Source organism: Zeus faber (genome assembly GCF_960531495.2).
Source record: "Zeus faber genome assembly, chromosome: 11".
In the NCBI taxonomy this organism is placed as follows: Eukaryota; Metazoa; Chordata; class Actinopteri; order Zeiformes; family Zeidae; genus Zeus; species Zeus faber.
The window spans coordinates 3444126-3467372 of record NC_137205.1 but is presented as its reverse complement, the minus strand read 5'-3'; the positions used below and the strand labels follow the sequence as shown (position 1 = coordinate 3467372).

At 44.4% G+C, this 23247-nt stretch overlaps 1 protein-coding gene across 1 annotated transcript in view; it reads right to left on the bottom strand.

Annotated features, from left to right (window-relative positions):
* Positions 1–23247, bottom strand: part of smg1 (SMG1 nonsense mediated mRNA decay associated PI3K related kinase) — a gene marked incomplete at its 5' end in the record, with an annotated part of 151603 nt that overhangs the window by 16187 nt on the left and 112169 nt on the right. Inside the window, 9 exons of the mRNA XM_080009518.1 lie at positions 213–365; positions 562–699; positions 3358–3567; positions 6416–6681; positions 7146–7335; positions 15642–15798; positions 15954–16174; positions 16289–16523; positions 17980–18252. Coding sequence (XP_079865644.1) covers positions 213–365; positions 562–699; positions 3358–3567; positions 6416–6681; positions 7146–7335; positions 15642–15798; positions 15954–16174; positions 16289–16523; positions 17980–18252 — 1843 coding nt within the window. The remainder of the gene's footprint in view (positions 1–212; positions 366–561; positions 700–3357; positions 3568–6415; positions 6682–7145; positions 7336–15641; positions 15799–15953; positions 16175–16288; positions 16524–17979; positions 18253–23247) is intronic.

Sequence of the window (23247 nt, the reverse complement as noted above, 5' to 3'; positions counted from 1 at the left end):
TACATGTATTTTTTGACCCCCGCCCCCTGTGACCCCCAGTGGACACATTCTGAATCCATACAAATAGAAAAGCAAACAGTCATACGATGCCCGCGCACGTTCGCTGACGTGCAGACGGAGAAGCAGGATCCAGCCTTAATCCAGGAGGTAATCTAGCTATCTAGCTATCTAGCTCCCATCTTGGTACACGGAGGGGATTCCGCCCTCCTTACCTGACTTGTGCACTGGTTCTCCCTGGCCACCATCGCCCGGCGCTCACCGATGGTCAGCTCAAAATCTTGAAGCACCGGGGCCAGAGCTGGGTTGGCCCCGCCCGCCCATTTCAGACGCTGCTCTATGCTAGCTTCCAGAGAGGTCAGCTTCTCCTGAAGTAGAGTAGGGAAAATAAGCCACGATTGATTATGAGAGAAATGTGCAGATGAGGACTGTAAGAAGGGTTGATTGAACAGTCTTTTTCCCCAAGACTGCAGCTCTGTAACGTCAAGTTGCCCAAAGTGTCCTTTGTCCATGACAAAGGACACTTTGTCACTATGATACCATGTGTCATTTTGTGATTCTAACCTGAACAGCTGTGATGGCGGCCTCATCCTGACTCAGCTTGTACAACTTCTTCTTCATGTTTCCGAGTATGATGGAGCGTGGCGGAGGACTGATGCTCAGCTGCTGATTCCTGGAGCCAAGTACGTCCTCGTGCTGCCACTGCACAGGTGTACCGTCGCAAACAGACAGGGGAAAGGGAGATGAATGGTCAGACATCTCAGTTTTGTGTTTTTAAAACCCATGACCATGCTCAAGGGTCAATGGTCACATTAAACTTCCCTGTTCCGCTTCATGTCATAGCTGATCCGGTCCTTGGGGCCGTTCTGTCCCAAGAGGTCTAGGGTGTGGACCGGCCGGTGCTGTACCTCAGCCACAAGCTTGCAGAATGAGATGTCTGGCAATCAAGTTGGTTGTCACCACCCTCCACTATTACCTCCTTGGTAGGGCCTTCACCCTGTGTTCGGACCACGCCCCACTACAATGGTTCCACCAAATGAAAGACACCAATGCGAGGATCATCCGGTAGTACCTGGCCCTCCAGCCCTCCATCTTCCGGGTGGTCTACAGGCCAGGTGCCCAGATGGTCGTAGCAAACTTCCTCTCCCAGCGCCCCGGCCTAAGTGCGACTGTGGGGGTATGTGGCGGGCCAAGGGGGCTTGGTCAAGCCGCTGCTGTTGACAGGCGGTGCAGACTCCCATCCTGGGGCCGCTCAGCTGCTGCGGATCGGGGGAATCAACAGAGGGGCTCCGCTAATTCGTCCGATCCAGTTCCAGGAAGTAATTTAGGCTTTGTTTTTCCCCGCAGTGAGGGGATGCTTGCTGGAGCGACACATGTGCGGACCGGGTGAGGTAAATGCTGAGTAGAGCGAGCCGGACATGTCACAGCGGCAGAGGGCCTAAACTCCACAATTCTGGACTAGTTCCCCGTTAGCCAGCGAGCCATTAATTTCTCTCCTTTTGGCCCACAAGCTGCCTTTTATTTAAAGTAATTAATAAATACACGCCAGGCGCAATCCAGTTGGAAAATAAAAAAATATTAAATAAATACATCTACAATAAAAACCCACTATTTGTATTGGTTTTGTTAAGAGAAACGCACAGCCGATGGCGTGCAACAGCCTACATTTTATCTACTGCATCCTTTTTTTCTTTCTTAGAAAGAAACACAGCACAATTATTTTTAAAATACTTACATTACCATCGACTGCAGTTTCTTCATGGACAGTTGTTATTAATTCCTCTTTCGTTTGAAAGATTTGTGCTGGTTTGTAAGCCAGCAGAGCAGTTCCCATGCTTAGCTCTTAGCGTCAAAGCTAGCGGGTCCAGCGGAGCTCCAGCTGTGGATGGAGTTACCCAGTTGGGGGGCGGATCTAATTCTCACGTGTCTCAATGTGACGTAGGACAAATCTGAACGGCTTGCTGAAAAATGTTTGATGGAATACGCAAGCTTACAAAAAACTGACTGGGTTATCTTATTTTTCACAATTTGTATGCTAGTAGGCCCATCAGAGACCCAAATGTATTTTGACAACTGAACAACTGAAAAAGTGAGTTCTTCATAATATACTTTAAAAGATATGGTTGTCTCCCTCATTGATGTAAAATTAAATCCCTTGCAGTTTACTTATCAAGTTGGTAAAAGTGTGGAGAATACAACAATCTTGATCCTCAACAGTGTATAAGCACCTTAAGAAACCCAAATCTCATGGGAGACTTTTCGCCGATTTCTCTTCTGCTTTTGACAAGATGCAGCCTCATATTTTCATTGAGCGACTTGCTTCTAATTTTAAATTACCCGATCAACTTTTGTTGATGTTGCTTTTATATTTAACAGACAGAATCCAGCAGGTTTCTGTGAATGGACATATGTTCAACACCAAAGTCTTAAATACGGGCTCACCCCAGAGTTGTGTCCTGTCCCCCCTACTTTTTATTATGTACACAGACAGCTGCAGGACTTCAAGGGGGCAGCTATCTTGTGAAATTCTCTGATGACAACGCCCTATTGTCTCTCTCTCTCTTCTTCAGGGCTCGGAGTCAGATCATGGTCGTGCCCTACCTGCCTTTGTTAAATGGAGTGATAACGTCCTTGACCTTAACGTATCAAAAACTAAGGAATTAATCATTGACTTCGGGCAGAATAGTGACATAAGCATTATACATGGCAAGGATGTTCAAATTGTCGACACACTATTTAGGAACAGTGTTCGACTCTAAACTCAAGTTTAATGTGAACACAGAGTCTGTTGTCAAGCGTGGACAATAAAGAATTCACTTAATGCGGAAGCTCAACTCTTTTTTCGTGAAATGTCGTGTCTGTGATACTATTTTACATAATTTTTACCAATCATTCATTGAAAGACTTCTTACTTTCTCATTTATTTGTTGGTTTAATGGGTTGTCTGTGAAGGACAAAATAGCCTGAATGGTATAGTAAAAGTCTGCACCAAGATACTTGGAGCCTAGCAATGAGACCTCTGCTCCCTCTGGGAAAAACAGGTGGCCCAGAAAGCAAGAACTACAGCCAATCTGACCATATTCTGTCCAGTGAATTCACTGTAATGCTCTCAGACAAGCATTATGTGCCCCGAAAGCAGTTATTTGAAATGATTGCTACATTCTTTTAACTCTGTTATTATATGAACTATAACTAATTTATTTTACTTACTGGTGCTTGTTTATCGACCCATGTACTGTATGTTGATCTGTTGCCCGAGCTTGCCTGTAAGTTTTGAAGTCCTGTGTATGGATTGGGTAAGCTTCAAATTAATTGCCCTTCTTCCGATCAATAAAGTTGCCTGACTATAAATTTTCTCACCTGGAACATAGCGATGTGCAACTGTGTCCTCTGCAGGCTGATCTTTGCTGCATCCAGGCCGGTGTCCAGCCTCTGCAGCAGGTCCATCTTCTTCCAAGCAGTGTCGTAAGAAGACACGAGCACGGTGGCCCTGTTCAAGAGTAGCTGAGAGACTCGTCCAGATGTCAGGCCTTGCTCCAGTGCTTTCTTGCACAGCTCGTCCAAAGAAACCTAGACAGAATCGGATTTGGGTTTTATTTGCCAAGTATGCTTACACACATAAAAATGGACACCAAGATATACAATATACATTACAATGAGTGCAACAAAGCATTTGAAATTAGTTAAAGTGAGTGTGCATGATAGGTAGTCGAACAATATTTTGTGCCGCAAAATTTCATGGCACAAAAACATGACACACCGTGGAGCTGAAAAATAGACCGCGGTATCAACTAAAGGTACTAATTTAATATACACACTTTAAACACAAGAGGGCCAATCCAACTTTGCACTGGGTTGTCAACATATAGATGCCAAAAACCATAGGTTGCCAACAATGGTCACTCAGGGCACGGGTGTGTAGCGTATAGCAGCCATGGGAGTTATAAAAGGAGGCTCCAGACTGAACATTTCTTGGAGACAGCACTACTACATTTTATACTACATAACTAGGAGCACCAGCACAACTTGCAAATATGCAGACCATTTTTTCTTTATAAATCATCATCGTATATCATGTGAAACACTAGGATGGAGCGAGAATTGGTGTGTGTGCATGTGCGTGTTCTGCACGTTAGGCTTGGGCGATAGTGCAAAATTTCAGTTGTCCATCGCTGCCCAGCCTTCGCCTCCTCGTCTTCCACATCTGGGGAACCGAGACCCAGACTGGGGAGTGAGACGGCTCCTTTCTCTGAGATAAGTTTGGTCCCTTATTTTTGCTCCTTCGCTCTTGATCCTCTGTGAGATTTCAGAAAGCGGCCCAAACAACAAAAAAAAAAGCCTAATTAAACAAATTGTTTCAACTGAACCTCCAGGCCGCGGTGCGGGGCGTATGCTGCTGGAACACCTGTAGAGTCCGGATGGAGCGTCTTCCAGAACACTGCGTGTTTTGTGTTTTAACCATTTTTTTAATTTAATGAACATAAAGCTGTCCCTGCACCTGTTCAGCTGCGGCATGGTGTCAGCTGCATGCCGACAAAGCTCATTAATTTGCGAGCACAAAAAGGATGTATGTGGACGTATTGTATGCATGCAACATTTTAAAAAAAAATATTACCTTACTGCTGAAACACTGCACACTTTTTTTTTTTCCCCCACACAATTTGTGTGTGTGTGAGAGTGAGTGAGTGAGATGGAGAGCTGAGGCTCTCGTCATGGTTGTTAATAACAGTAATGTACTGACCACATACCTTACATTTGTTATTTTATTATTTGGTGTATATGTTTAAAAAAAAAAAGCACAATTTAACCTAACAATTTTCTGCTAAAGCACTACTTCACTTCACTGTGATTTTTCCTTTAAAATAAAAATAAAAAATCACATTGTTATTTCTGTATATTGTCTATTTATTGCCATAGCATTTATCAGTAATACAGTTAGGATGGAAAAAAATATGAATATGTTGCGTTGCATGCAGTGGTCCTCCAAAATTTTGTACTGGTGCTCCTGAAATTTGAAGAATGGAGTACCAGTGCTACAAGTGGAGAACGTTTGTTTGGAGCCCTGAGCAAGTTAAAAGATATAACGCACAATTTTTAATTATTTTTTAGAGATTTTTTTTATCACACCCCCCCCGGGGACAATTAATCGACTAGTGATTAATTGCTAATAAGAATTTAATCGATTAAGATTTTATTTTATCGATAAGAACTGAACAATCTGCGGTCTTGTTGTAATTGTATCAACGGGAGTCTTGCTCTACCCAGCAAGGAAGTGGTAGTACTCACTGGAACAACAGGGGGAAGTTGAGAAACAAAATGCCCAGCGGAGCAGGAAGAAGTAGAAGCACATGGAGGCTTCCGAAAGAACTACCAACAAACATGGAAGCAAACGGGAGCTTCTCAATGCTGAGAAAGAAACTGTTCCTCAACAGCATTCAGATAGAACACGGTAGATGGGAATGGAATAACGGCACTTTTTGAATGGGACGGGGGGGGGGGACAAACCCTGGGGCAAGGGAGCGGTATGACATTATAACGAAATAAGTGATATGTTGCTATGGTGATGACTCCAACAAAATATATTTAAATTATTCAATAAATTAAATATCTGTTTATATATAAGAATTTTTGTAATTTTACTAGCCCCTTGTTGTCTATATCTGCACTAAACTTGATCTGCTATGTAACATCTGACTCATTCCATTGCAGAGGATGAAAAATGTTCTTGTACGCAAGAACCATCTCAACAAGTCTTGCCTTGAACTTCCCCATTTTTAAAATAAATGAGTAGAAACGCTCCTTGAGGCCCTCGTGCCAAGTCACAAAATTTCTGGAGATGCGGCGTAGGTCCCCACACGCCATGGCCCAACCACCTGGTGACGTCATTAGCTTTTATGCTATCAATTAACCAACGATTGTTTGTTAAGATGAAACACTATCGATTAGGGATATTCCTTTAAATTTGCATCCCTACTTCAAACCATATAACAAAAACTAATAGAATAAACTAGAAAAAAAAATCTTAAGTTGAAATTGTTATCCTTTATTTATTTGGATGTAAATGTGTAAAAACATTGCATTAAATAAGGAATCTTCTACAGTCAATTTGTTTCCATTCAACCGTCATAAAAATTATTTGTGACAATACTATTGATCTGTAGTGTAACTGCATCCAACTCTGCACTGTGTATCTAACAAAATCATGAGCTGAGTGTATTGTTACACCCCTCTATGCACGATAACAGTACAGTGTATGTACAGGTACAATAAATGAAAATTATGTAAAATGGATTTTATTCTATATATAAAATGCATACTTGAGATAGGACATAATATTCTGAGGCCACACATATTCTTCCAATGGCATTCGCCTTTAAAATGTTATAAATATATTGTATATAGTGCACAGTGGACTCACCTTGCTCTCAGCTCCAAAGTCTTTGGCCTCAACCTGGGCCACAAGGTCCAGACCCAGGATGGAGAGGGTGCTGCACAGGGCCAAGCCCAGGGCTTTGGATGGCAGCCCCATCAGCATCTGACGAACAAACTCTGCTGTGAAGGCCTTGATGGGCCGAGTCATCTGCTCCTCGCTCACCACTGGCCCAGAGCCCCTGTACAGTGGCTTCCCCAACACCATCGGCCCATTGGGAGGAGACAGCTCCTCTGTTGCTGGGGGACAGGTGCCTCGAGGGAGGGGTCAGGAGAAGCGCAATGTAAAACAGGACTCATTGAATCTTGAATCTTAAGCGTAGGGCTTTAAGTTTCCAATACCAGTAACGATTCCAGCTCCAAAACAAAACTTACCAATACTTACTAGACAGACTTTCTAACATACATACACATACAGACATGAATATAATTAATCTCTTTAGCAATGTATCTCTTTTCACAGTTTCTTTGCTTTACTCTGACATACCAAAGGCAGGAAAGTTGCTTTTAATTTCATCACTTTTCAGGAGGAATGGAGCATTGTTTCAATGAGCTGTAAGGGTACCAACAAATTTATCCTTGGCTGCGCGCACACACACACACACACACACACACACACACACACACACACACACACACACACACACACACACACACACACACACACACACACACACACACACACACACACACACACACACACACACACACACTCTTACCAGAGAGTAGTTGTGTGAAGGAGGTGCAGAGCCTGAAGAAGTCTCTGATGGTCTGCAGTCTCTTGAGGAAGAAGACCTCTTCAAGGACCTGTCGCTGGGCCAGGCAGTCATAGAAGTAAACCTGGGCTGCTCGTGCCTCCCAGATCACGTCCATGTTTCGCCACGATAACGGCACCTCCAGGGAACTCAGCTGAAGAGGGGAAGCATTGAGAAGAAGGATTATACCGGAGGTCCCCAAACTTCAGAACAGTAATAAGAAAGTAAGTAAAAATATTTAGTCTACGGCCTACTTTCCTAGTCGACTAGTAGTCGTCAGTTGGCACAAAGAGCTTTTTCCCACAGGCCATCAGACGACTCAATTCCATTTAATGTTGCTACTTTTGTGCAACAAATCAATGTTTCATCACTCGAGTACTTTTTTTATTTTATACTTACTAGTGTCAAGTTTACATTACTGTGCAATAATCCAAAATGTATGAATGAAATGACTTCAGGTCTATATGTATTGTGTTGTCTGTCTATGCTGTTTATTATGTCTATTTGTTGTTGTGCAACATGTATTTACCTATTAACCTATGTGAACCACCGCAGCAAAACCCGCTATCTTGCGCATTTCTTAAATCGCCAGGAGCCGCCAAATAAGTTGAAAAAACATTTCTAGAAGGATAATTACATTTTTCCAGATTCGTGTTGCTTTGTGTTTTTTATCTCTCAACGTATTTTCAAAACCAACTTTGATTTATAAATAGAACAGCAACAGAAAACAACAACAACAGCGGCAACGTAGACGCAAAGACGTCACCGGAACCGGAAGTGGTAACTCTCACCGGAACTGGAAAGGTCACTCAGGTTAGAGATGGTTAAGTCGAGGTACAGTGGTACTTTGAGTTACGAGCGCACCAACATACAAGTTTTCAGAGTTCCAAGCCGTCGTTCCGACGATTTTTTGTATTGATTTGCGAGCAAAAATTTGAGTTATGAGGAGCGAGCTTCAGGTACACCGCCGCTGTTGGGCGTGGCCAGCAAATGCGGCCAGCATTCCGCATCTCACTCCTTCACTTCATGTGTTTACCTGAGCGTGGAAGCATCTCTTTTGTGTTTTGAGCTTGCGATTTGTGCTTTTTGTGCATTTATTTTGCCAATTTTTTTTTTTTGAACCATGGGTCCGAAAAAACAAGTGCTGAGAAGAAGAAGCAGATGATGTCCATTGAATTAAAGAGCAATATAATAGAAAAACATGAGTGAGATGTGCGTGTGATGGAATTCTCGAGGCAGTACGAGCGTAGTACTTCTACGATATGTACCATACTGAAGCAGAAGGAGACGATAAAGGGTATTACGCCAGCCAAGGGCGTTAAAATAATGTCCAAGCGGCGGACCGCGGTCCATGAAAAGATGGAGAATCTGTTGTTGGTGCGGTTGACGGAGAAGCAGTTCGCAGGAGATAGATATGTTTTTATACAATATTTGTTGTTTATGAATACATTTTTCGTAACAAAAAAATTTGGGGTGTTCTTTTGGGGGCTGGAACGGATTAATGGCATTTCAATTAATTTCAATGGGGAAAATTGATTTGCTATACGAGCAGATTGAATTACGAGCTCTGTCATGGAACAAATTAAACTCGTAAGTCAAGGTACCACTGTTTAAGGTAAGCGAGAGTTAAGTTTAGGTATAAGGTTAGCAGCAGAAACGACAACACCAGTTAAGGTATAAGGTTAGCGGCACCAACAACAGCACTAGCAGCGACAACACCAGCAGTGTCAATACCAGCAGCAGACAACAGCAGCAACAAACAACAGCAACAGCGCACAAGCAAAGACATCACCGGGACTGGAAGTTGTAGCTCTTACCAGAACCAGAAATCTCCTCATCTGGATTGAGTCAACAGTGTGTACCATCTCATCTCAACAAAGTAAAGCACAGCAAAGACGTCCCCGGAACTGGTAGCCCTCACCGGAATCGGAAATTTCAACTGTGTGCACCATCTCATCTTAATCCAGTCACGGTCCTTTAATTAGCGTCCCTAAATTACGGGTCAAATTTCCAAACAGATCTCGGGAGGGAGATCCTTTTGACTCTCTCTCTCCGAAAACATACCCTTCTTATGATCCTCTAAGTGTAATATCACAACAGAAACAACCACAGCAACAAAAATAGCAGCAACATTGACACCAACAGCAACAACAGCAAAACCAAGCAGGCGCAACAACAGCAACGCACATGCAAAGCCTCACCGGAACCGGAAGTGGTAGCTCACACCGGAACCGGAAAAGTTACTCAGGTTAGAGATGTTGAGTTGAGGTACAAGTTAAGAGATATTTAAATTAGGGTAAAAGGTTAGGGATGGTTAAGTTTAGGTATTATTCTTGGGATTGTTATGTTTAGGTATAATATTCAAGATGATTAGGTAAATCCAGTCACGGTGGATGGTTAAGTTTAGGTATAAGGTTAGCAGCAGCAACGACAATACCAACAGAAACAATAGCAGCAACAGAAAACAGCAGCAGCAATAATGGCAGCAACAGCGCACAAGTGAAGATGTCACCGGAACCGGAAGTGGTAGCTCTCACCGGAAACGGGAATTTCAACTCTGTGCACCGTCTCATCTTAATCCAGTCACAGTCCTTTAATTGAAGTCCCTAAATTACAGGTAAAGTTTTTCATTCTGACCTCTGGAGGGAGATCCTTTTGACTCTCTCTCCAAAGACACACCCTTTTTATAATCCGCCCACTGTAATATCACAACGGAAACTACAACAACAGCAACAGAAATAGCAGCAGTAGCAGCAGCAGCAGCCACAAAACAACAACAGAAGCAGCAACAAAAAACAACAGCAAAAAAAAAGGACAACCGCAACGCACACGCAAAGAAGTCACCGGAACCAGACGTGGTTGCTCTCACCGGAACCGGAGAAGTCACTCAGGTTAGAGACGGTTAAGTTGAGGTATAAGGTTAGAGATGTTTAAGTTAGGGTATAGGGTTAGAGATGCTTAATTGTAGCCATAAGGTAAGCGAGGGTTAAGTTTAGGTATAAGGTTAGCAGCATCCAAAGCACCAGCACCAGTAACACAGACAGATAGACAGACAGACGTCAGTCAGTCATAGACTGTAGCGAACAGCAAGGTTTTTAACCTGCTTTTAAAAGCATTCAGTGTGGGGGCCTCTCTCAGGTCCCTCGGTAGGGTGTTCCATTTACTTGGGGCATAGATACAGAAAGCAGCTTCTCCTGCTTTAGAGTTGGTATGAGGGATAGTTAAAAGACCACTGCCTGTGGACATGAGAGTTCTTGCTGGTTCGTGTATAATTAGCATTTATTTTATATACTGAGATGCAAGGCCATTTATAAACAACAAGTACAGTGGTACCTCGACTTATGACTGTATAAGTTCTATAAGAATGGTCGTATGTTAAAACAGTCATATGTCGAAGCAATTTTTCCCATATAAATTATGAAATGAAGGGTGAAAAAAACATAATACCCCGCACAAACACAGTAAATATTAAAAAAATATCGATAAGCCACGAACTACGTGCACATACGATGCAGGTCGCCTGCTGACTGACTGTTGACTGGCCGCTGAGGCGCCAACTGCAAATTTCCACGGTCGTATCTTGGAGCAGTCGGTCGCCAGTCAATACAAATTTTTGTGACTATCGCTACTTGTATCTTGGATTAGTCGTTAGTAGATGCAGTCGTAAGTCAAGGTACCACTGTAGCAGAATCTTAAAATCAATTCAAGTTTTGATGGGGAGCCAATGTAGAGATCTAAGGACAGGTGTGATACGTTCAAACTTTTTTGTCCCAGTGAGAACGCGTGCAGCCGCATTTTGGATTAACTGTAGGCGCTGCACAGCTGATTTCGGGGGGCCGGTGAATAGGCCATTACAGTAGTCCAATCTACTTGTTATGACTGCATGGGTTAATTTTTCGGAGTCTGCTTTTGACAGGAAGCTTCTTAATTAATGTTTTTTTAGATGGTAGAAGACTAATTTTGTGATTTGATTTATATAGCTCTTAAAGTTTAGATCGCTGTCTCTGATTACACCCAGATTTTTGGCTTCATTCTTGCTCTCCAGGGACAGAGAACTAAGATGAGCTGCAATTTTCTGTCTTTGAGACTTTGCACCAAAGATGAGTATTTCTGTTTTGTCTTTGTTCAGTTGTAAATGTTCTTTGACATCCATGCATTAATACACTGAGTGAGGGAGTGTATGGGGAGTAGGTCATCAGGAGATAGGGATATGTACAGTTGTGAATCATCTGCATAATTATGATAATATATTTTGTGTGATTGGAGCATATAGAGGTTAAACAATAATGGTCCCAGAATCGAACCTTGGGGCAAGCCACATACAATATCCACTTTGTTTGACACAAAATCTCCAATGGACACGAAGAACTGCCTGTCCTGTAGGTAGGTTTTGAACCAATTTAGAACCAGGCCAGATAGGCCAACCCATTTTTGTAATCTCGCTAATAAAATCTGATGGTCAACAGTGTCGAAGGCAGCACTGAGATCCAGGAGCAGAAGTTTTTCTAGTATTGTGCTGAGGAATGGCATGTTGGAAATGGGGCTGTAGTTGGCAATAACTGTTGAATTGAGATTGCTCTTCTTCAGGAGTGGTTTAATGACAGCTGTTTTAAATGCTGCAGGGAATATACCTCATTGAAGAGAGCTGTTTAAAATTTCTAATACCTCGTGTGCTAGGCAGTTACAAACAGTTTTAAAAAATGTGGTAGGGATGGATGTTGAGGCACTAATATTCTGTCTGATAGCTATAATTTTGTTACTGAAGAATGTAGCAAACCCCTCACATTTTTCAGTGGAGAGCATCTCTGACGGGGTTGTAAATGGTGGATTAATAAGTCGATCAACATAGAAGAGCACTTCACTATTGTTGAGGTTTTCATCAATGATTTTAGAGAAGAAAGACTGTCTGGCCTGTTTAATTTCCATTTTTTTCTTCACAAACATTACATTGAGGGAGCAGCAGTATCCCTTGAGCCATGTGTGTAGCTGAAGGACACGCGTGAATTTTACGTCTCCAAAGCTGGGAGACGGCAGCGGGCCGGAGACGATGAACCCAGCGGTCCAACTGTAGAAGACTGTCAATAAGCTTCGTAAAGTCTTCTTTAAGTGTCTCCGATTGTTTGTTCCTGAGATTGTTGGTTCCGACGTGGATAAGAACAGTGGAGGCAGATAGGTTTTGATCTAGCAGCTGTGGGATTCTGGAGTCTATATCCAGGACGAGATGCGGGAGCCAAGGCAGCGCTCTGCGGTGTTGAAAACAGCGAGGCCCGGGGCAGCGGAGCAGCCACCAACTGGCTCGGGAGCGGAGGCCCGAGCAGGCGATGGATAGTCTGGCGGCAGTGGGAACGAGGCCGGCGGTGGTAGGGAGGAGGGAATTCCTGCATATCTCTGGCATCGACTGTGGGCTCCAGGGCTTGAAATCTGTTCTCCAGCCGGAGCGTCTCCGGCATAGAGCGGCGCAAGAAGTGCACGCAATGCCGGCCACGGCTTGCTACCAGGGTCAGAGGCTCTGGGGTGGAACAGGTCCGGGACTTGGGCCATGGCTCCTCTATCACAGCCGGCGGAGGGTCAGATAGATCCAACTCACCCACAGTGAGAATGGATCCGGGCCATGGGAGAGTCGAGTCTCAGTCCTGTCCGATCACAGCGGAGCAGGAGATGTGCTTAGCCTGAGCGCTAGCAATGGAGGTCAGACACACAAACAGTTCATCCTTCTTCTTCATGTCCTCACGCAGGCTGTGGATGTCATTGAAGACCGACTTCTCTAGAGCGCTGAGTCTGTCGACCAGGCGCAAACAGTTCCCACAATCCATGGAGGTAGGCATGGATGCCGGCAGTTAGCAATATGCTAGGCTAACAGGCTAGCTAGCGTTAGCCGAACGCGAGCCAAGCCAGAGTCTACGTCCCAAAATCCGAAAAGACAGTCCAGGCGTCAAAGCCAGGAAAGAGTAGGGATATCACAGTGTAAATAATCCGAGATCCGTAATCCAAAATCAGGTAGTTTGGGAAGCGATTCAAAGAAGTAGAAAAATGTTAAACCGTGGAGTTAAATATTCCCGTTAGATTACATGGGGAAACACAGGCTGAACAACGCCGATTAATCGTTTCCTTTAAAGTGAATGGTGAAGATCATTCCTCCATATTCCATGTCATGTGAAGTCACAATGTGAAACTGCTATGATAGGAGTTCAACCTTTAAATCGTACTACTTTTCCACACACACAGACATCATTGTGGAGGGGGCGTGTACCAACCTATACCACCGAAGAAGTCATTCTACAGTGCGATAGATCCAAGTCAGTGTAAGCAGCGCGTACTGGACTTCATTTTCCGCGATTATAGTCATTTCTCCGACAGTGATGCTGAATCTGATACCGGCGTTATCCCGGACTTGGAGAACATTTCAAACGGCAGATTTCAACCTGAATGTGGTGATGAAACTGAATATTTTCAAGAACCACTGGAGGAGACCGACGATACGCCCATTGTAGTTACAACGGAAGAAGTTAATGACGTAATGAAGTCTGTTGAGGTTGGTGATGTAGATTATGAACAAGTAGTAATGCTCAAGTTTACCCACAAATGTAGCCAGGGGAAAAAAGAAGATGAAAAGAGGCCCCAAACAGGCTCTGAGTGTAGCTGGGGTAGGGTTGGGGTTAGCCCACATAAGTCCATGAACTTTGAAATTATTTGGCATCGGCACATTAATATATTAAATGACACAACAAGGCTGATCATAGAGAGACTCATATACTGTAATTGATACTCTACATTTTGTTGTGTTGTCCGCACTTTTAAACTCCTAAGTAATTCCACTTTTATAAAACATGTATATTTTTACTGTTAAATAAACCTTTTTAAAAACAGATATGTGTCGATGACGTTGTTCAACATTCCCTATAAACACAAGAACAATGTAGAGATTGCCGATTGCCGATTTCAGCAGGGTGTCAAGTAGCTATGTGACAACTAGCCAGGCTGTGTAGGCCCTCCAACCATTTGCATTTTGGGAGCTTGCTGAATGAAGCCATGTGTGGGGGAAAACTTTGAAGGTGATTATCTCAGAAGCACAGTTTGCTACACCCTTGCCATTGTCACTAAGTCATAGGTTTAAAAATATTTGCTTGATTTGCACAAGTGACACCTTGTTTTGAAGCTCTGAATCTTCACTTTCAAATGAAAACGGTAAAAAGCCACCAAATGTCTGCAGTGGGTCACATATTTGCACATTGAGCCTGGAGAAACGCAATTTCGTTCTGCTGTGCACTCCTTGTTGTATCGTCTGAATGACAGTAAAGTTCACCTTGACTTTTGACTTGTGTTTATTAAACACTACATTGAATCTTGAATCATCAGTAATTCTCACTCTTAAATCTCACTTTTATCTATTTCCAATCCAAAGTCTTGCTTTAAGAGTTATGGTTACCTGCCATCCATAAGAAATGTATGTGTTTTGCCTACCGGCCTATTGTAGGCCTACATCATATCCATACTATTTAACATAATATCGCCATCATACACCATTGATCAGAGTCTGGGGATTACTTCAATAATGACGGTACGACCATTTGTGTGAAATAATTGAATTGGACAAGTAAAGGATAATGTGCAGCCAGCCGGTCAGCATTGGCAATGGCCAGAAAAGGTTAGTTTCCCAATAAAGCATGTTATCGAGCTTTTGAACAGCTACTTACCAAATAAATGTATACATCAAACTTTAATATTGATTTAAAAAAAAAAAAAAAGTTGAATATAAAAGCTTCCACTAGGAAAAGTAGCGTCAACACTGCAGCAAACTATTTTCCCTACAAAAAAAAGGTGACCTACATATGACTAACCTATTTAGCATTATTAATTTCTAATTAGATATTTGGATTAATCTTGAAATTAGAAATGCTGAATAGGACGTTGGGAATTTTGATATCCATTTAAGTCTTCCATTGTAGTTTCTACGTAACAAAACGGCACTACTAGCTAGCTAGTGTAAGCAAGAGCATGTGAGTCATAAGCAGGCAGAAAAAGTCATTAACAGATGAGCAGTCATTATTCAGAAATAACTGATTACCCACTGCAGAAAGATCAGATCAGCTTTCAAGATCCAGTGATAATTTATTAGATTTCAATTTTATAGTTACCTCTGTCATGTATTGCATAGTTTGGATGTAAAATACACAGTTGATATCACTGTTCTCCAGGTGCCCCCCTTTCTATGATTATAGTCCATGAACATGTTACACCGACAAATTACCACACAAGCATTAATAACAAATGATGGGCACATGCGTGGCTCGGTGTAACAGCTGTCCCGCAATTTCATATTAGGTCCATCGCAATCTGCACATTCTTATCTATTCACCCATAATAGATTGTAAAAGCATATTCCTACCAACAATCTATTAGCAATCAAACAATGAAACAATCTGCGAAATAACCCCAATGGGTGTCTCTAGGAAACAGTACCTTCTCTGTGAGCTGGCTGAATGCGGTCTCCAGCTGGGCAAACATGCCATCAAAGGCCACCAGCAGCATCTGCCCGGCTGACATCTTTGGTGGATCCTGCCCTGACGCTTCCATGCTGCAGGGCTGGATAAGCTCCGAATACTGGGCACGTAGCATCCTATAGTAGGCCAGGAAAACAGCAGCTGCTCTTAAAGGAAAGGTTTATCATTTGTTCAACTCATACCCTATTAAAACGCATCATAGTCTCAAGCAGCACACAGCTCCGCTAGGTGGTTGTTTGGTACACGTGTTACATAAATAATTACACCCTACCTGCTGATGTGGAGGCAATGGGTGTGGGCATCCTGGTCCATAGCCGTAGAGCACAGGCTGGCATGAAGGCCATCCACGAGACCCTGAAGGCCCAGGCCATCAGAACAGTGCTCCACCAGCTGCTCCAGCTCGGCCAGCATAGCCTCCAGGGTGGGCTCCCCCTTGAGCATGCAACGTAGGGCTTCGGGGAAAATTATCTGGTGGAAGTTGGCGTTCAGCTCCTGAATGAGGGTTCGGAAACAACGCGGAAGAGAGACCTGCTGTGAGCCACCCGTTTACAGAGGAATCCGTCAAACTCAAAGTGAACTCAAAGAGCCCCCCCCCCCAGTACTCACGTGCAGACAGGTGTAGACTGCATTGGCCAGGTAGATGGGACGAGTAGTGTGGGCGGGTGAGGGCAGCTCCATGTCGTTGGCCAGCAGCTGGCAGTGCTGCAGGAGGGTGGCCAGGGCACTGACGTTGCCACTCATGCTGCACAGCTCCTCCAGGAACCAGGCCCCATCGCGGGATGTCAGGTCCAATAGCTGCTCACCAGCACTGGCAGCTGCACCCTCCATGACCAGGTTACGCCTGGTGAGCACATTTTTACAGCATTTATAAAAAATATATATTTTTTTTAAGTTTACACTCCACTATAGTCTTTGGAAACCACTGTAATGTCCGAATATCCCTTGAATGGTCCATAAGACATTGGTCCTCCTAGCCTATATAGGGAGATTGTGGTCATCGACGGTAGATGGAAGTAGCAGGGCTTGATAGAATGGCAGCAAGCATGGACTTATTAAATTCCTTATTAAAGCTTCTTAAACCTTATGAAGCTTTGAGTCATAATTTTAAAACTTAACAGCCACTACCTAGCGGTGGTGGTTTGAGGAAGGTTGTAGCTACATCTGGTCAGGACCCAGCAGGACTCTTCAGCCATTGGAGCCCTCCACCTCAGAAGGACCTCCCAGCCCTTCTCTTCCCTCCTCAGTCATTCCTCCGAGCTAACCTGGGACCACTTTCTAACACTTTCCTCAGCTAGTGTTGAATCTAAAATGTACAGTGGGGCAAAAAAGTATTTAGTTGGCCACCAATTGTGCAAGTTCACCCACTTAAAAAGATGAGAGAGGCCTGTTATTAACAACATAGGTATACCTCAACTATGAGACAAAATGAGAAAAAAAATCCAGAAAATCACATTGTCTGATTTTTAAAGAATTTATTTGCAAATAATGGTGGAAAATAAGTATTTGGTCAATAACAAAAGTTCATTTCAATACTTTGTTATATACCCTTTGTTTGCAATGACAGAGGTCAAATGTTTTCTGTAAGTCCTCACAAGGTTTTCACTGTTTTACACTGTTGCTGGTATTTTGGCCCATTCCTCCATGCAGATCTCCTCTAGAGCAGTCATGTTTTGGGGCTGTAGCTGGGCAACACGGACTTTCAACTCCCTCCAAAGATTTTCTATGGGGTTGAGATCTGGAGACTGGCTAGGCCACTCCAGGACCTTGAAATGCTTCTTACGAAGCCACTCCTTCGTTGCCCGGGCGGTGTGTTTGGGATCATTGTCATGCTGAAAGACCCAGCCACGTTTCATCTTCAATGCCCTTGCTGATGGAAGGAGGTTTTCACTCAAAATCTCACGATACATGGCCCCATTCATTCTTTCCTTTACACGGATCATGAAAAACTTGCACAATTGGTGGCTGACTAAATACTTTTTTGCCCCACTGTATATCTGTAAAACAACCTCACCCAACTCTGAGAAATGCAGATGTAACGTGTCCTAATTTGAGGAATTTAAGGCTTTGCTGACCAACTGTATCATAAAGTAATTAAATGATTTATCTGTAGCTGAACCCAAAAACTCAGGCAAATTATTTTAAAAGATTAATTACCCAGTTCTAAAAAAAGAAAAATTGTGGTTGAATTCCGCAGAATGTTTTAATACTCTAGTATTGGTGAAATACCTTACCATGATTTTCACGACATTCAGTCCCAATGGTTACCATGACATATCCAATATGCTAGAAGGTTGCACCTGGTTAGCGTGCAGAGGGCAGAGGTGATGATCCCAGCCAGGCTCAGTGAGCCCGGCTCGCCGTTCTCCTGGAGGAAGACAGCGATGCAGCGCTCGATCTCTTGCAACTGCTCCTCGCAGGCCAATGCTGTGGTGCCCTCCGCCTTGAGGCGCTCCGCCTGCCGCACCACAAGCCCGTTGGTCTCAGCGGCCTGGTGTTGCAGAGCCAGATCCACACCAGACAGGAACTGGTAAGTGGCCGCTGGGGGCTGCGGAGCAAACAACGCCTCGTACCTGGATGAGGGGAAGCGAAGAGTCAGGCAGAAGTGAGGCAGAGGAACATAACTCCACGAGGTGGGTACTTCTTGTGTACTAGATACAGAATTGCTTAAGTGAATTAAGCGGTCCTCTCTGTTCTATATAGTCCGCTAGCCTTGATCTGGGAACAGTACATTTTCCCCTATTCAACGGGGGGCTTTTCTGGTGTGCTCGCGCCCCATGACTGTCCAGTAATTAATACCACACATTCTAGCTTAGAACACATACACACGCACATAAATCTTACTCCAAACAACACACCACCAATTTCTACCGCATCCACAAATGGCACGCATTAAGCACTGGAGTTTCCGGGGTGGGCGATGTGCTGGCAGGTTGGTGTGTGTGTGTGTGGGGGGGGGGGGGGGGGGGGAGGGGGATACTGCAATCCAGTTGCAGTATTGCAACTGTATTGCAGTACTGTATTGGGCCGTACGTGGCTGCCAGGCCTTTTCTGCTGCTTGGAGGCACTACAATATAAATCTGACCTAATACACCAGAACTAATTTGGACCTAATCACATGAGCAGCTGTATTCTATCACCTATTTATGGTCCTGCCCTTGAAGCGTTAGCGTCAAGCGTTGGCCCATTTGTAGTCACTCTCGTGTGAAGACGCACGTCTACCTCTGCACGTCCACCGAAGCAAGGACACCGAACAAGGCAAACCTGCCTTCTTTCTCTCACTCCATACAAAATGTGCTACTACCGCATCCCTACAACTTCAAGGTCACCCAGAAAGCCTCGTTATACCATACGCCGATGCAATCCGGGTAACCTCAGGTCCCTGCAGCAAACATCTTCTGCAAAGACCTCCTTCTCTGTTGGCTTGTGGAATTGTCGATCTGCAGTTAACAAGGCAGACTTCATTTCTGGTCATGCCAACCACCTCTCCTTGGAGCTCCTTGCTCTCACTGAGACATGGATTAAACCGGAAGATAGCGCAACCCCGGCTGCACTCTCCACTAACTACACATTCTCCCACACATCCAGACCATCTGGCCGTGGTGGTGGGACTGGCCTGCTAATTTCCAACACATGAAGTGTAATCCACTGCTGCCTTTAAACAACTTTGCCTCCTTTGAATATCACGCCGTCTTGGTGACTGCTCCGGTGAAAGCCTATGTGCTCGTCATCTACCGTCCACCAGGACAACTAGGTGACTTCCTACATGAGCTTGACACCCTGCTGTCATCAATTCCTGAGCATAAGTGTCCCATGTTAGTCCTCGGAGACATGAACATCCATTTGGACAGTGCGAGCTGGGCTGACTTCCTGTCTTTGGTTCGCTCATTCGACCTAAGACAGGTCCCGACTCCACCGACTCACAAGGCTGGCAAAGAGCTTGATCTCATTCTTGCCCTGAGCTGCACCACGGACAACCTAAGGGTCACCCCTTTCCATCTCTCAGACCACTTCTTCATCCACTTCAATGTCCAGCTACCAAAACAACCCCCCACCTCCCCACCCATGGTTACTATCCGCCGCAATCTCCGCAACCTGTCTCCCACCCACTTCTCCTCTGTGCTCTCCTCTTCTCTTCCACCCCACGGCACTTTCTCCTCTCTGCAGGTAAATGATGCCACTGACTCCCTCTGCTCCACCTTGAGCTCACGTCTGGATAGCCTGTGTCCACTATCCACCAGACCTGCTCGATCAACCCAGTCGCACCCTTGGCTGACTGACACCCTCCGGACAACGCGCACTGACCTCAGAGCAGCCGAGAGGAAATGGCACAAATCCAAAAGAATTGAGGATCTTGCAAGCTACCAGACACTGCTGTCCTCCTTCTCTTCCAGCATCACTGCTGCCAAGAAGGCCTTCTTCAACGATAGGATCAACGGTGCCACAGACACACGTAAGTTATTCCCCACCTTCAAGTCTCTGCTTTACCCTCCACCACCTCCCCCAGCTACTAACCTCACTGCTGACTGCCTTGCCTCCTTTTTTACTAACAAAGTGGCAGCCATCAGCAGCCAATTCACTAAACAACTTACTCACAACCTGTCTTCTCCAGCCCTAGGCTCATCGTTCCCTGGTTTCACCCCCCTTGCTGAAAGTGAGGTATCTAAACTACTAACATGTAGCCGTCCCACTACCTGTCCGCTAGATCCGATCCCATCTAACCTCCTTCAAGCCATATCACCGACTATCACCCCGGCAATCACACATATGATTAATTCTTCCCTAACTTCCGGCACTTTCCCTTCCGCTTTCAAAGCGGCTCGGCTCAAAAAACCCTCACTCTTTCCCAATCAAGTAGAAAACTATCGGCCGGTCTCTCTCCTCCAATTCCTTTCCAAAACCTTAGAGAGGGCGGTCTCAAGACAGGTTACAGAGTACATGTCAAGAAACAACCTTCTTGATACACTTCAATCTGGCTTCAAAAGTGGTCACTCCACAGAAACAGCCCTGTTGTCTGTGACAGAGGCCTTAAAAACTGCTAGAGCTGCTGCCAAATCCTCGGTTCTCATTCTGCTAGACTTATCAGCTGCTTTTGACACTGTCAATCATAGCATACTCCTGTCCATACTCTCAAGTATGGGCATAACGGACAGTGCACTTTCCTGGTTCGAATCTTACCTTACTGGGCGCTCGTTCAGTGTGACATGGCGAGGCCAGCTGTCTGTGCCTCACAACCTCACCACAGGGGTGCCCCAAGCTCGGTGCTAGGACCCCTCCTCTTTGCCATATACACCACCTCACTGGGCCCGATCATCCGCTCACATGGCTTTTCATATCACTGAGATCACAAGATCATTCTCCAAAGAGAGGGATTGGCAGCACTCATGTACAGGTACTCCTCACTTAATGACCGTGTTCTGTTCCTACCACCAGGCTGTTAAGGGAATTGGTCGATAAGCGAGGACCTGTGTTATTTCACGGTAAGGGGCCATGGCGATTGCAAATGCTAGTGTAGTGAATACCGACAGACTGCGGGAACAAGACAGACTGAGAACAGTGATGCATGATGAGAGGCTTGACACTGATGCCGCGGTATTGTTCGCAGCGGACAATACTGACTGGTTGGACAGCTGGTCGTAAGTCCGAATGGTCGTTAAACAGGTAGGTCGTTAAGTGAGGAGTACCTGAACAACAAATGCTACGCGCTTTTAATCCCACAGGTTGTCCAAAGCTGTTCTTGATGAATAAAGAGTGGCTTTGCGGGTTTAGTCTTGGATGCCATGGCATACAAATACCCTGTGTTGTATGCCAAGCCTGCGGACAGCACAAGTTTAAAAAAATAAAAAAAAAAATAAAAAAAAAATATATATATATATATATATATATATATATATATATATATATATAAATAAATAAACAAAATAAATAAAAAGAGTGGGCAAGTGAATTCATTTAAAGAAGGCAAAAAGTAGTTGGTATAAGTATTATACCAACTGAATCAAGCGAACAAGTCCTTTGAGCGAGCAAAAAGTTAAGAAAAAAATAAAAGTTAGACCTTTCAACACTAGTCAGTCGTCAGTGGGAACATTCACACAAAAATGATGATTAATCTAATTGAAGTACCCACTAGTGTAAACATAATATTGATTTTATCGAGGTGATATAAAGTTTTCCAGGAAATGTAATGTCGCAAAAGTAGAGATTAAAGAAAGAATACGCGTTATTCAGTGACATCTGGTCTGCTGCGGTCGGAGAGCGACCCTCGGCCCACCCAAAATGTCCCTACATATAATAATAATCACAGAGTGCAGATTTAGGAACTTTTCAGACAGTTCTCAGATGACAATGAGATATATACACACTACTCACAAAAAGCTAGAGATATTCGGCTTTCGGGTGAAATTTCAGGATGAACCTAAAATTCACTATAACCTTTACAGGTGAACTTAATTAGACCTTCTCTAAACTTTTAAATGCACATGTCCAACTGTTCAATGTTTCAGTACTTTTTGCACAACTTGCTGTTCTCTAACAAGGAGCTGAACGGCAAAATTCACAACAGGTGTTTGATTCATGAATCGACCAATACATTTCCTGGTTCAATAAAAATTGGTATTTAAACAGTCCTCTTCATCATGCTGTTCTGTGACTGGAAGAGTCACAGAAAGGCATAGAAGTGGAAGTCCTTTGGCCACATCCCACACTGATGACCGCTTCATTGTGAACAGTGCCCTGCGGAACCGGATGATGAATGCCATTCAACTCCAGGTACATTTAAGGGAGGTGAGAGGCACCCAAGTGTCACGTCAGACCATTCAAAACCGTTTACGGTTTACGGCACGTGGTCTGCGTGCTAGACCACCTGCAAGGGTACCTGACCACACCACCAGGCACGGGCATCATCGTCTTGCATGGACCAGGGAGCATTTATGCTCGTCGAGGGACCAGTGGGCCTCAGTGCTGTTCTCTGATGAAAGTCGATTCACGTTGAGCAGAAATGATGGCCGCCAACGATGTTGGAGACGTCAAGGAGAGCGCTATGCATCAGCCACTGTTGTCACCAGACAAGCCTTTGGTGGTGGTGGTGTTACAGTGTGGGCAGGTGTGTCTAGTCAATACAGAACTGCCCTACACTTTGTGAATGGTACAGTGACAAGCCCATACTACCTGAATAACATCATTAATCCAGTCATTGTGCCCCTGCATGAACAACACAGGCCTAATTTCATCTTCATGGACGACAGTGCTCTAGCTCATCGAGGTCGCATCATTAGGGAACGGCTGCTGGAGACTGGGGTACCTCAAATGGAGTGGCCTGCACTTTCTCCAGACCTGAATCCCATAGAAAACCTATGGGATCAGCTCAGTCGCCGTGCAGAGGCTCGTAACTCTGTACCCCAGAACCTCAATGACCTGAAGGCCGCCCTTCAAGAAGAGTGGGGTGCCATGCTTCAGCAGACAATAAGTCGACTTGTGAACAGCATGAGACGTCGTTGTCAAGCTGTAATTGATGCTCAAGGCCACATGACAAGATATTGAGACATTGACATTTTTTGTTGTGATAAACC